At 36.0% G+C, this 13,549-nt stretch overlaps 1 protein-coding gene across 2 annotated transcripts in view; it reads right to left on the bottom strand.

Moving 5' to 3' along the window:
• MAN1A2 (mannosidase alpha class 1A member 2) overlaps positions 1-13,549 on the bottom strand; it is a 172,775-nt gene that overhangs the window by 17,047 nt on the left and 142,179 nt on the right. Inside the window, exon 13 of one of the 2 annotated variants that reach the window (XM_036854140.1) lies at positions 12,436-12,597. The exons of the other annotated variant lie outside the window; for it this stretch is intronic. Coding sequence (XP_036710035.1) covers positions 12,447-12,597 — 151 coding nt within the window. The 3' untranslated portion in view covers positions 12,436-12,446. Of the gene's footprint in view, positions 1-12,435; positions 12,598-13,549 lie in introns of those variants that run through there. 2 annotated transcript variants of the gene reach the window in all.

The following is a 13,549-nucleotide window of genomic DNA, read 5'->3' as shown; positions in this document are numbered from 1 at the left end:
TACTCTATTTGTGTATTACTAGCTTTCTTATAATATTAAAATATTCCCCTAGAAAAAGTACCTAATTAGCCAACTTAGCTAAATATCAATAAAAACATGCGTAAAATTGCTTGCAAAGGGAGAAACAGAAGTCTCACTGGAATTTTTTGAAAACCAGGACAAGCTTAGAACAAAAAACTTCAGTCAACAATATTTACTTGAGTTTTGAGAGGAAGATTGTTGCCACAAATTTTAGCTCCTACAGTTCTATATTTGCCATCTCTGCTTTAAGAAGCACCAAGATTAAAAACATTTAGAATTTTATTTAATAGCAAATTATTTGATAGTAATTATTTGGTAACAGCAAAATAGATGGCATTAGTTACTTTTAAGGGAGAAATTTTAAAATTCCTAGATAGAAAAACCTAAGAGCAAGACACTGATATGTAGTCAAATGGTAAACAAACATAATTCCTTTTTTTTCTAGATTCCTTTCAAAAGCGTATGACTAATGAACCACCAAAAAGTGAATGAATAAAGAAAATGTGGTATAGCCATACAACAGAATACTATCAAGAGAAAGGAATGAGCTACTGATACATGCAACAACACTGACTGATCTAAAAAAAATTATGCTGAAAAGAATGCCAAACAAAAAAAAGTGCATAATTATATGAAATTCTAGAACAGGTAACCTATAGTAACACAAAGCAGCTATGTGTTCAGGGTTGGGGTGGAACTCACTGCAAGATGAGGATGGAAATATTCCATATTACCTGTGGCTGTAGTTACCCAGGCTTATATATTTGCCAAAATACAATGAACTGTACACTTAGAATACTTTAATAAAGCCAATTTTAATTTTATTTATTTATTTTTTATTGGCGTATAGGTGCTTTACAATGTTGTGTTTGTTTCTGCTGTACAGCAAAGTGAATCAGCTATACATATACATATATCCCCTCTTTTCTGGATTTCCTTCTCATTTAGGTCACCACAGAACACTGAGTAGATTTCCCTGTGCTATACAGTAGGTTCTCATTAGTTATCTATTTCATACATAGTGTCAATAGTGTATATATGTCAATTTTTAAAGTTAAGAAAAAAAGAATGATGGAAAACGAAAATAATCTTATTATGTGTTACTGCTACATAAGTACAATTTGAATTGTAGCTCCCTCTACTGTAGCAAAAGAAAACTGGCAAGGATATTTCAAAGTACACAGCTTGCAAACTGCAAAAAATGCTTATATTAAACAGCGCAAGTGAAATTCACTCTGTGTGTGTGTCCCCTAGTGTCTAATATGTGGATTGCAGTGACACTGTGGTAAGTCCTAAGAGGGATTAAAAAATATGGTATACCTTCAGTATACCATTTGAGGAGACTGGACCCCATAAATATAGCCATGATTTGCCCACCTGACCTCGTGGTATACTAGCTATTCCTTGTCAGTATAGGTAATTCCTTGATCCCTAATTGCTTCCATAAGTGGTTTACTGAGTCACAGGTGTCAGTGGTCTCAAAGTGTGATCCTCCAGACCAGCAGCAACAGCATCACTTGGGAACTTGTTACAAATGAAAATTCTCAGACCCCACTCTAGACCTTCTAATCAGAAACTTTGGCAATGGAGCTCAGCAATCTGTTTTAAGAAGCTTTCCAGGTGATTCTGATGCATGCTCAAGTTTAAGAACCACTGTCCTAGGTTTACCAATTTTGTAACTTCTATCAGCAGTTTGTACTGTTTCTGCTTTTCTCCTTCATGTGGGCATCTGAACCTTTGACTCTCTACTGAAAACAGATCAACTGCCCTGACTCCTCCACTTTTCACATCTTGCCTTGTGCCTTTCCTTCTTGCTTTATTAATTTCTTGACCCGCTCATTATTAGCTATATTCTAGCACTAACTGAATTCTGAGTTCAAGCCCTGAGCCTCAAGCAGGAAATAAAATAGTTCTATTATTCTCTTCTCCTTCCCACTCCCATTTTTGCAAGATCTTATAAAATTGCTGTTTTTCAGCTCTCTCTCAGAATCAAATGATTCAGTCCTTTACTCCACAAATATTTAATACTGAAACAACTATGTGTGGCTCCACCACTGATGCTGGGGATAAAACAATAACTAAAATATACAAATATCACCGCCCTCGTGGAGTTGTATTCTAAGGCATATATTCTTATATGCCTAAGGAAATTATACAGTATGTTAGAAGATAGGTGCTATGGCGAAAATTAAAGTAAGAGAAAATGAGGGAATAAGGGGACAAACTGAAATTTTATATAGGATAATCAGGAATGCTTTAAAAAATACGGTTAGAAATGATAAAGTGATACAATCAGAAGCTACTTAAGACCTGAAACTGTAAAACTCTTAGAAGAACACAGAGAAAGAGCTCCTTGACATGGGTCTTGGCAACGATTTTTTGGATATGACACCAAAAGCACAAGCAACAAAGGCAAAAATAAATAAGTGGAACTACATCAAACTAAAAAGCTTCTGCACAGCAAAAGAAACAATCCAAAAAATGATCAGGTAACCTATAGAATGGGAGAAAATAGCTGCAAATCATATATCTGACAGGGGTTAATATCCAAAATATATAAAGAACACAACTCAATAGCTAAAAACCAAACAACCCAATTAAAAAATGGGCAGAGAAATTGAACATTTTCCCAAAAAGACACACAAATGGCCAACAGCTGATACATGTAAAGATGTTCAACATTACTAATCATCAGGGAAATGCAAATCAAAACCACAATGAGCTACCACCTCACACCTGTTTCAAAGACTATTATCAAAAAGACAAGAGATAATAAGTGTTGTTGAAGATGTGGAGAAAAGGAAACCCTTGTGTACTGCTGGTGGGAATACAGTACAAGTCTTGCACATGATGTTCTACACGATGAATACTTAAACGATGATGATGACACAAAAACATCTCATTCCATACAGTTCTTGCCGTATAGTTATTAGATTTTCACATGGAGACACTCACACACATGCACAACAGATAAGTTTATTAACTGTACAACATGATGATCTAATCATTAAGTGGACCACCATCAGAAAGGTCTCCATCCTCACCATCTTCATGTTGAGTAGGCTGAGGAGGAAGCGGAAGTGAGGAGGTTGGTCTCGCTGTCTCAGAGGTGGAAGGGGAGGTAGGAGAGGCAGGCGCACTCAGTATAGCTTTATGGAAACACATCATAAATTCTGACTTTTTTGCTTTTTCATTTCTCCAAAAATGTTTCTATGTGGTTCCAGTCCTTCCTCCACTGTTTGCTTTAGTTTCAGTGCCCATCTCATAGAAGGTCCATGTCATAAAAGAAGTCAAAAGCAGTCTTGAATAATCGGAACCCTCCTGCCAGATTGTCTAAGGTCCATCTGTTTTCTGGCACTGCTTCTTCCATGTCTTCTTCCTCATCATCTGCCACTGGTTTGGAAGCGCTCATCTTTTGTTAATTCCTCTGGTGTGGTGTCTAATAGCTCTTAAATTCTTCCAAGATCCGTATCTTGAAACCCTTCGCCTCCTCCCTATTTTTCCATATCCACAATCTCTTTCATGACTTCCTTGACTGGCTCTGTTGTAAATCCTGTGAAGTTATGCACAACATCTGGACACAGTTTCCTACAACAAGAATTTAATGGCTTTTTCTTTAATAACGATGGCATATTCAGTGGTGTAATCCTTCCAGACTTTCACGATGTTTTATCTGTTGTGGTTCTCTTCCACAGCGCTGACAGCCTTTTCCATAGAATACTGTGTGAAATGAGGCTTAAAGGTCCTTATGACCCCCTGATCTAGAGGCTGAATTAAAGATGTTGTGTTTGGAGGCAAGTAGGCCACTTTGACGCCTTTGGTGCTGAACTCTGGGGTTCTAGGGGGCCAGGGTCATTGTCCAATCATGAAAGAACTCTAAAACGCAGTCTCTCTTTTTTTTTTTTAATTTTATTTTACTTATTTTTTTATTCAGCAGGTTCTTATTAGTTATCCATTTTATACATATTAGTGTACATATGTCAATCCCAATCTCCCACTTCTTCACACCACCACCCCCCTCCCCCACTGCTTTCCTAAAAGGCAGTCTCTTACTGGCAAGGTACTTCCTGACTTCAGGGACAAAGCAACGATGGAACAAATTCAGAAAAAGGGTTCTCCTCCAGGCCTTCTTATTGTATAACACAACCAAAAGACGTGCTGCTGCTGTTTGTCTTTTCCCCTCAAGGCTCAAGGGTTAATTAGCAGCTTTGGAGATAAGGGCAGTTCTTACGATAAACCCAACTGCACTTGCACAAAACAGTAGAGTTAGCCTATCCCTTCCTGCCTTAAATCCTGGTGCTTACTTCTCTTCTTTACTAATAAATGTCCTCTGTGACATTTTTTTTCCAGAAGAGGGCACTTTTGTCTGCATTAAAACCTGTTTAGGCAGATATTCTTTCTCCTCAACGATTTTTTTAATGGTGTCTGGGAACTCCTCTGCTGCCTCTTGGTCAGCAGTAGCTGCTTCTCCTGTTGTGTTATCGTAACATTTTTTAAGCCAAATCTCTTTCTAAAATTAGCAAACCATTCTTTACAGGCATTAAATCCTTCACCTTCCTTTTGCTTTAAGTTGTCATATACTGACTTTGCTTTTTCTCAAATCATATTAGAGTCTAAAGGAATGCTTCTTATAGCAATCTTGCACCCACATAAAAAGCTGCATTTTCAATACAAGATTAAAAGGTATTTTGCAAAAGGTGCAAAGTTTTTGTGCCTGCTGGTGTAGCTGCAGTGATGCCTTCATGAATTTTTTTCTTTTTTTTACTTTCACACTCGTCCTTAACACTGGATTCATCTATCATGCAGTCGTGAGAAAACCCAGCTGCAGACCTCAATCTACGGTACATATCAAGCAATTCAACTTTTTCTTGAAATGTCAACGTCATGACTTTTCTCTGCTTCTTAGGAACATGTCCAGCATCACTAGTGGCACTTTGTAGGGGTCCCATGGTGCTATACAAGATTTACAGCATTACACTAAACATGATGAAAAATATACTTAAAAACTGTGAGAGACCGCTTTTTTCTTGATACGCAATTTACTAGAGAGATGAACTGCTCACATGGAAATGATTAGCATCACTAGGCATTTTTTTTTAATTTTTGAATTTTATTTTACTTTTTTATACAGTAGGTTCTTATTAGTCATCAATTTTATAAACATCAGTGTATACATGTCAATACCAATTGCCCAATTCATCACACCACCATGCCCACCCCCCCGCAGCTTTCCCCCATTGGTGTCCATACATTTGTACTCTACATCTGTGTCTCAACTTCTGCCCTGCAAAACGGTTCATCTGTACTATTTTTCTAGGTTCCACATACATGTATTAATATACGATATTTGTTTTACTCTTTCTGACTTCCTTCACTCTGTATGACAGTCTCTAGATCAATCCACGTCTCAACAAATGACCAAATATCGTTCCTTTTTATGGCTGAGTAATATTCCATTGTATATATGTACCACACCTTCTTCATCCATTCGTCTGTCCTTGGGCATTTATGTTGTTTCCATGACTTGGCTATTGTAAATAGTGCTGCAATGAACATTGGGGTGCATGTGTCCTTTTGAATTATGGTATTCTCTGGATATATGCCCAGTAGTGGGATTGCTGGATCATATGGTAATTCTATTTTTAGTTTTTTAAGGAACCTCCATACTGTTCTCCATAGTGGCTGTATCAATTTACATACCCACCAACAGTGCAAGAGGGTTCCCTTGTCTCCACACCCTCTCCAGCATTTGTTGTTTGTAGATCTTCTGATGATGCCCATTCTAACTGGTGTGAGGTGATACCTCATTGTAGTTTTGATTTGCATTTCTCTAATAATCAGTGATGTTGAGCAGCTTTTCATGTGCTTCTCGGCCATCTGTATGTCTTCTTTGGAGAAATGTCTATTTAGGTCTTCTGCCCATTTTTGAACTGGGTTATCTGTTTCTTTAATATTGAGCTGAATGAGCTGTTTATATATTTTGGAAATTAATCCTTTGTCCATTGATTAGTTTGCAAATGTTTTCTCCCATTCTGAGGGTTGTCTTTTCATCTTGTTTATGGTTTCCTTTGCTGTGCAAAAGCTTTGAAGTTTCATTAGGTCCCATTTGTTTATTTTTGTTTTTATTTCCATTACTCTAGGAGGTGGATCAAAAAAGATCTTGCTGTGATTTATGTCAAAGAGTGTTCTGCCTATGTTTTCCTCTAAGAGTTTTATAGTGTCCAGCCTTACATTTAGGTCTCTAATCCATTTTGAGTTTATTTTTGTGTATGGTGTTAGGGAGTATTCTAATTTCATTCTTTTACATGTAGCTGTCCAGTTTTCCCAGCACCACTTATTGAAGAGACAGTCTTTCCTCCATTGTATATCCTTGCCTCCTTTGTCATAGATTAGTTGACCCTAAGTGCGTGGGTTTATCTCTGGGCTTTCTATCTTGTTCCATTGATCTATGTTTCTGTTTTTGTGCCAGTACCATATTGTCTTGATTACTGTAGCTTTGTAGTATAGTCTGAAGTCAGGGAGTCTGATTCCTCTAGCTCCGTTTTTTTCCCTCAAGACTGCTTTGGCTATTCGGGGTCTTTTGTGTCTCCATACAAATTTTAAGATGATTTGTTCTAGTTCCGTAAAAAATGCCATTGGTAATTTGATAGGGATTGCATTCAATCTGTAGATTGCTTTGGGTAGTATAGTCATTTTCACAATATTGATTCTTCCAATCCAAGAACACAGTATATCTCTCCGTCTGATGGTATCATCTTTAATTTCTTTCACCAGTGTCTTATAGTTTTCTGCATACAGGTCTTTTGTCTCCCTTGGTAGGTTTATTCGTAGGTATTTTATTCTTTTTGTTGCAATGGTAAATGGGAGTATTTCCTTAATTACTCTTCCAGATTTTTCATCATTAGTGTAGAGGAATGCAAGAGATTTCTGTGCATTAATTTTGTATCCTGCAACTTTACCAAATTCATTGATTAGCTCTAGTAGTTTTCAGGTGGCATTTTTAGGATCCTCTATGTATAGTATCATGTCATCTGCAAACAGTGACAGTTTTACTTCTTCTTTTCCAATTTCTATTCCTTTTATTTCTTTTTCTTCTCTGATTGCTATGGCTAGGACTTCCAAAACTATGTTGAACAATAGTGGCGAGAGTGGACAGCCTTGTCTTCCTCCTGATCTTAGAGGAAATGCTTTCAGTTTTTCACTATTGAGAATGATGTTTGCTGTGGGTTTGTCGTACATGGCTTTTATTATGTTGAGGTAGGTTCCCTCTATGCCCACTTTCTGGAGATTTCTTATCATAAATCGGTGTTGAATTTTGTCAAAAGCTTTTTCTGCATCTATTCAGATGATTATATAGTTTTTATTCTTCAATGTGTTAATATGGTGTATCACATTGATTCATTTGCATATATTGAAGAATCCTTGCATCCCTGGGATAAATCCCACTTGATCATGGTGTATGATCCTTTTAATGTGTTGTTGGATTCTGTTTGCTGGTATTTTGTTGAGGAATTTTGCATCTATATTCATCAGTGATATTGGTCTGTAATTTTCTTTTTTTGTAGTATTTTTGTCTGGTTTTGGTATCAGGGTGATTGTGGCCTCATAGAATGAGTTTGGGAGTGTTCCTTCCTCTGCAATTTTTTGGATGAGTTTGAGAAGGATGGGTGTTAGCTCTTCTCTAAGTGTTTGATACAATTCGCCTGTGAAGCCATCTGGTCCTGGACTTTTGTTTGTTGGAAGATTTTTAAACACAGTTTCAATTTCGTTGCTTGTGATTGGTCTGTTCATATTTTCTGTTTCTCCTGGTTCAGTCTTGGAAGGTTATACCTTTCTAAGAATTTGTCCATTTCTTCCAGTTTGTCCATTTTATTGGCATAGAGTTGCTTGTAGTAGTCTCTTAGGATGCTTTGTATTTCTGCGGTGTCTGTTGTAACTTCTCCTTTTTCATTTCTAATTTTATTGATTTGAGTCCTCTCCCTCCTTTTCTTGATTAGTCTGGCTAATGGTTTATCAATTTTGTTTATCTTCTCAAAGAACCAGCTTTTAGTTTTATTGATCTTTGCTATTGTTTTCTTTGTTTCTATTTCATTCATTTCTGATCTGATCTTTATGATTTCTTTCCTTCTGCTAACTTTGGGTTTTGTTTGTTCTTCTTTCTTCAGTTCTTTTAGGTGTAAGGTTAGATTGTTTATTTGAGATTTTTCTTGTTTCTTGAGGTAGGCTTGTATAGCTATAGACTTCCCTCTTAGCACTACTTTTGCTGCATCCCATAGGTTTTGGATCATCGTGTTTTCATTGTCATTTGTCTCTAGGTATTTTTTGATTTCCTCTTTGATTTCTTCAGTGATCTCTTGGTTATTTAGTAATGTATTGTTTAGCCTACATGTGTTTGTGTTTTTTACGTTTTTTTCTCTGTGATTCATTTCTAGTCTCATAGCGTTGTGATTAGAAAAGATGCTTGATATGATTTGAATTTTCTTAAATTTACTGAGGCTTGATTTGTGACCCAAGATGTGATCTATCCTGGAGAATGTTCCCTGCGCACTTGAGAAGAAAGTGTAATCTGCTGTTTATGGGTGGAATGTCCTATAAATATCAATTAAATCTATCTCGTCTATTGTGTCATTTAAAGCTTCTGTTTCCTTATTTTCATTTTGGATGATCTGTCCATTTGTGTAAGTGAGGTGTTAAAGTCCCCCACTATTATCATGTTACTGTCGATTTCCTCTCTTATAGCTGTTAGCAGTCGCCTTATGTATTGAGGTGCTCCTATGTTGGGTGCATATATATTTATAATTGTTGTATCTTCTTCTTAGATTGATCCCTTGATCATTATGTAGTGTCCTTCCTTGTCTCTTGTAACATTCTTTATTTTAAAGTCTATTTTATCTGATATGAGTATTGCTACTCCAGCTTTCTTTTGATTTCCATTTGCATGGAATATCTTTTTCCATCCCCTCACTTTCAGTCTCTATGTGTCCCTAGGTCTGACGTGGGTCTCTTGTAGACAGCATATATATGGGTCCTGTTTTTGTATCCGTTCAGCAAACCTGTGTCTTTTGGTTGGAGCATTTAATCCATTCATGTTTAATGTAATTATCGATATATATGTTCCTATGACCATTTATTTTCTTAATTGTTTTGGGTTTGTTTTTGTTGGTCCTTTTCTTCTCTTGTGTTTCCCACTTAGAGAAGTTCCTTTAGCATTTGTTGTAGAGCTGGTTTTGTGGTGCTGAATTCTCTTAGCTTTTGCTTGTCTGTAAAGCTTTTGATTTCTCCATCAAATCTAAATGAGATCCTTGCCAGGTAGAGTAATCTTGGTTGTAGGTTCTTCCCTTTCATCACTTTAAGTATATCATGCCACTCCCTTCTGGCTTGCAGAGTTTCTGCTGAGAAATCAGCTGTTAACCTTATGGGAGTTCCCTTGTATGTTATTTGTCGTTTTTCCCTTGCTGCTTTCAATAATTTTTCTGTCTTTAATGTTTGCCAATTTGATTACTATGTGTCTCAGCGTGTTTCTCCTTGGGTTTATCCTGTATGGGACTCACTGTGCTTCCTGGACTTGGGTGGCTATTTCCTTTCCCATGTTAGGGAAGTTTTCGACTATAATCTCTTCAAATATTTTCTCTGGTCTTTTCTCTCTCTGTTCTCTTTCTGGGACCCCTATAATGTGAATGTTGCTGTGTTTAATGTTGTCCCAGAGGTCTCTTAGGCTGTCTTCATTTCTTTTCATTCTTTTTTCTTTATTCTGTTCCGCAGCAGTGAATTCCACCACTCTGTCTTCCAGGTCACTTATCCGTTCTTCTGCCTCAGTTATTCTGCTATTGATTCCTTCTAGTGTAGTTTTCATTTCAGTTATTGTACTGTTCATCTCTGTTTGTTTGTTCTTTAATTCTTCTAGGTCTTTGTTAAACCTTTCTTGCATCTTCTTGATCTTTGCCTCCATTCTTTTTCCGAGGTCCTGGATCATCTTCACTATCATTATTCTGAATTCTTTTTCTGGAAGGTTGCCTATCTCCACTTCATTTAGTTGTTTTTCTGGGGTTTTATCTTGTTCCTTCATCTGGTACATAGCCCTCTGCCTTTTCATCTTGTCTTTCTGTGAATGTGGTTTTTGTTCCACAGGCTGAAGGACTGTAGTTCTTCTTGCTTCTGCTGTCTGCCCTCTGGTGGATGAGGCTATCTAAGAGGCTTGTGTAAGTTTCCTGATGGGAGGGACTGGTCCATCACTAGGCATTTTAAGCATATACTCGAATCACTGGATGCAAATGTCGCCATCTATAGTCTAAGTGTTTGTGTAAGTTTTGAGAAATTTTAACTTTTAATAGTAGATTTGTGTATATTTTATGGCAGTAAATGGTAAAATGGACCAGTATGTACATATATTTTATGAATTCATGATGTGCCTGACTTTTTCCTTAATTTTTGCAATATTTCTAGACCATGTGGTTCATCTGCAAGTTTTTTCCAATTGTCATAAATCTCCAATAACTTTCCAATATATTTATTGAAAATAATCTGTATATAAGTGGATCTACGCAGTCGAACCTCTGTTATTCAAGGGTCAACTGTAGTTATCTTTGGGAAGGGAAACTAGATGTGGAATACAGAGAAACTTTTCTTTTTCATTTTTTCTGTTCCATACTACTTAATTCATTTTGCTATATCCACATACTGTTTTTACACTTTAAAAAATATCTATATTAAAAACAACCACATTAGCCTTGATTTCTGAGGACCTACACAAGACAGAGGAGATAAATGTTTATATGACTAATTTTAACGTGACAAGTGCTATGCTGTTAATTCTGTACAGTTCAACAACATCTGTTGAATGTATGTATACTGTATCCCAAACATGAAACTAAGCAGTGAGGATATTAATATTTCACATAGACTATCAGAACAAAGGAAGTATTGTAGGTATACCTAAAAATGGCTTAATTCTGTCTTAGTGTTGGAGAGGACTCACAGAGAGAGTGATATTTGAGCTAGACCTTGACAGAGTAATAGGATTTTGTAAGGGATTAAAAAAAGGAATGATAAATTTCATGCAGAAGGGAAAGCAAGAGTAAAAACACGTAAGTGAAAATGTACAGTAGGCAGGTATGGATCAAATAAATGCATGGGGAAACTGGTGTAACAGGAGATGTGACTAAAAAGGTACATGCAGCACTTAATCTTAATTATTCAGTATAAGAGCAAAGAATATGAACAATATGGAAGTAAGGAGCAATCTTCTTTATCCATCTTTCTCATTTAGGGAAGTATACCTGTAGGATAACTTCTAGAAGTAGGATTACTGAAGCAAAATTAATGTGCTCTTAATATTTCAACAGGTTCTTTTTTAGATTTCACCACTCACATCAAACAACACACATTCTCACTTCCAGTGTTTATAAGTGACTGGATCCATACATCCTTGTTAACACCAGATTGCAAACTTTTAAAATCTTAAGTAATCTGATAGTGAAACATGGTATTTGATTATAAGTTTTATTTCATTTCTTTATGAGTGGGTCAAATATTTATTTTTCATGTATTTATGGTATTTTCCATCTGTATTTTGCAGTGAACTGCCTTTACTTATTTTAACTTAATACTTATTCCTTAATAATTTCACATTTTAAGAAAATTTACCTATTGACTATCAAACGTATTGCAAATATATTTTCCCAGTGTGTCATCTGTCTTACTTTGTTTAATGTTCTTTTTTTTTTCTTACAGATGTCCATTTTTCTGTAGTTAAAAATTTAAATCTTTTTCTTCTATGGTTTCTGGGTTTTGTGTCATGCCATCTTCACCCACAGAGTTGGGAGGAAAAAAAACTTCCAAATTTTTTCAGGATTTTATTTCATTTTTTAATATTTAAAGCTATGTTCTATAAGATCAGTTTTAGTATTTACAGGAATCCAGTTTTATTTTTTTTCTAATGGATAATTTTTCTAACTTCCTTTATTAAATTATTTAATTTTTCCTCAATGATTTGAACTGCCATTTTTCAAAGATAACATTTCCACATATAAATGGGCCTATTTCCAAACTGTATCCTGTTCCACTGTTCCATTTATTCTTGTACTACTACTAAACCCTTTTAATTAGTATAGCTTTATAATACTTTTTAAATGATTTCTTTTATATATAAATACTGTATACTATATGATACAAAGTAGGTTATAATATTTTTCACTATCTGGAGGGACCTGTCTCCTGTGGTGATTGTATACTTTGTCAGCATAGCTAAGCTGTAACTATATTTGTCAGAATTACTTTCTCTGTATGATTCTGGGTTAGGGTTGGCTACAAAAAAATACGCATGTGATGTGGAGGCTGAAGTAAAGCAGGAGCCATAATGCTCTGAGGGGCAGTGCAGCGTTGCCACGTGCTGTTAAAGTTATGCATGTTGTCAGTGATTACCTGGCTCACCTCAGAGGTGTGGGGCAGCTGCCAGACCTGCAATTTCTGCAGTTCCTGTTGGAGCTCCTCATCAATTTCTCCAATTCCAGGGCCAGGCATGTATAGCCCCATGGCAGAAGGTACCAGCTTCTTCTGCAAGTCACCTGTTTATCAACGCTGGAGGCAGTGAGACACATATGTGGGATCGTTGGTCCTTGTGAGTTCTAGTTTGTCCTTCTCCATTGCCTCACGTCTACCTTTTTTCCCCAGCTCCCAGCCCTACTGTCCTATAGCGACTTTATACCTGCTATCTTGTATGTTGTGCCAGGTATAATTCTAAGGGCTTCGCTATATTAATCCCCATAGCAAGCCCTTGAGGTGATACTATTAGTAATTCCTCTTTTACGGATGATGAAACTGAGGTAGAGAAATTAAGTAACTTATCCAACGTCACACAGCTATTAAGGGAAAGAGCTGGGAAAAGATAGATAAGTATGAACTGGTTAAGAATACATAGGTTAGACGTCTTTAATGTTTGATTAACTTGGGTATATACAGAAAAGGCATACCTATTAAATCTGTAAGTGACACAAAGCTAGAATAGCTAATACAATAAATGAAAAACTCAAGAGTTCAAAAAAATTTTAATAAATTAGAATATGTTAAATCTAAGAAAATAAGATTTAATAATGGATAAAGGTAAAATATAATAAATTTCATAAAAGCTAATCATACCAATGTAACATAGAAAATAATTATCTTAGTTCATGTTAAAAAAAAAAAAAAGAAAGACCTATATCAAAATTTCAAGCTATATTGACAGGGCTACCAGAAAACAGAATACAATAGTATCTTGCTTTGATGAAGGTATAAAGACCAAATTACCAATTGGTACTCTGCACTGGTTTATTCACATCTTAAATGCAGTGTTCAGTCTAGAAAACCATGGAATCATCTCCAGAGAAGTCAACCAGACTGGTATCGGAAAGAAATAGTACAGAAACTTGTCACCTTTAGCCTGATAAATACAAGTATTTTTAGTTAACATCCATGTAGAAGACTCCATATTTCCAAATGGTAAAGTATGGATCACTGAATGGAATGCACAGTGAAGCAGATTTTAACTCAA

Source organism: Balaenoptera musculus, chromosome 1 (genome assembly GCF_009873245.2).
Source record: "Balaenoptera musculus isolate JJ_BM4_2016_0621 chromosome 1, mBalMus1.pri.v3, whole genome shotgun sequence".
Lineage (NCBI taxonomy): Eukaryota > Metazoa > Chordata > Mammalia > Artiodactyla > Balaenopteridae > Balaenoptera > Balaenoptera musculus.
Note: the sequence above shows the minus strand (reverse complement) of the source record. Positions and strands in the feature narration are given on the sequence as shown.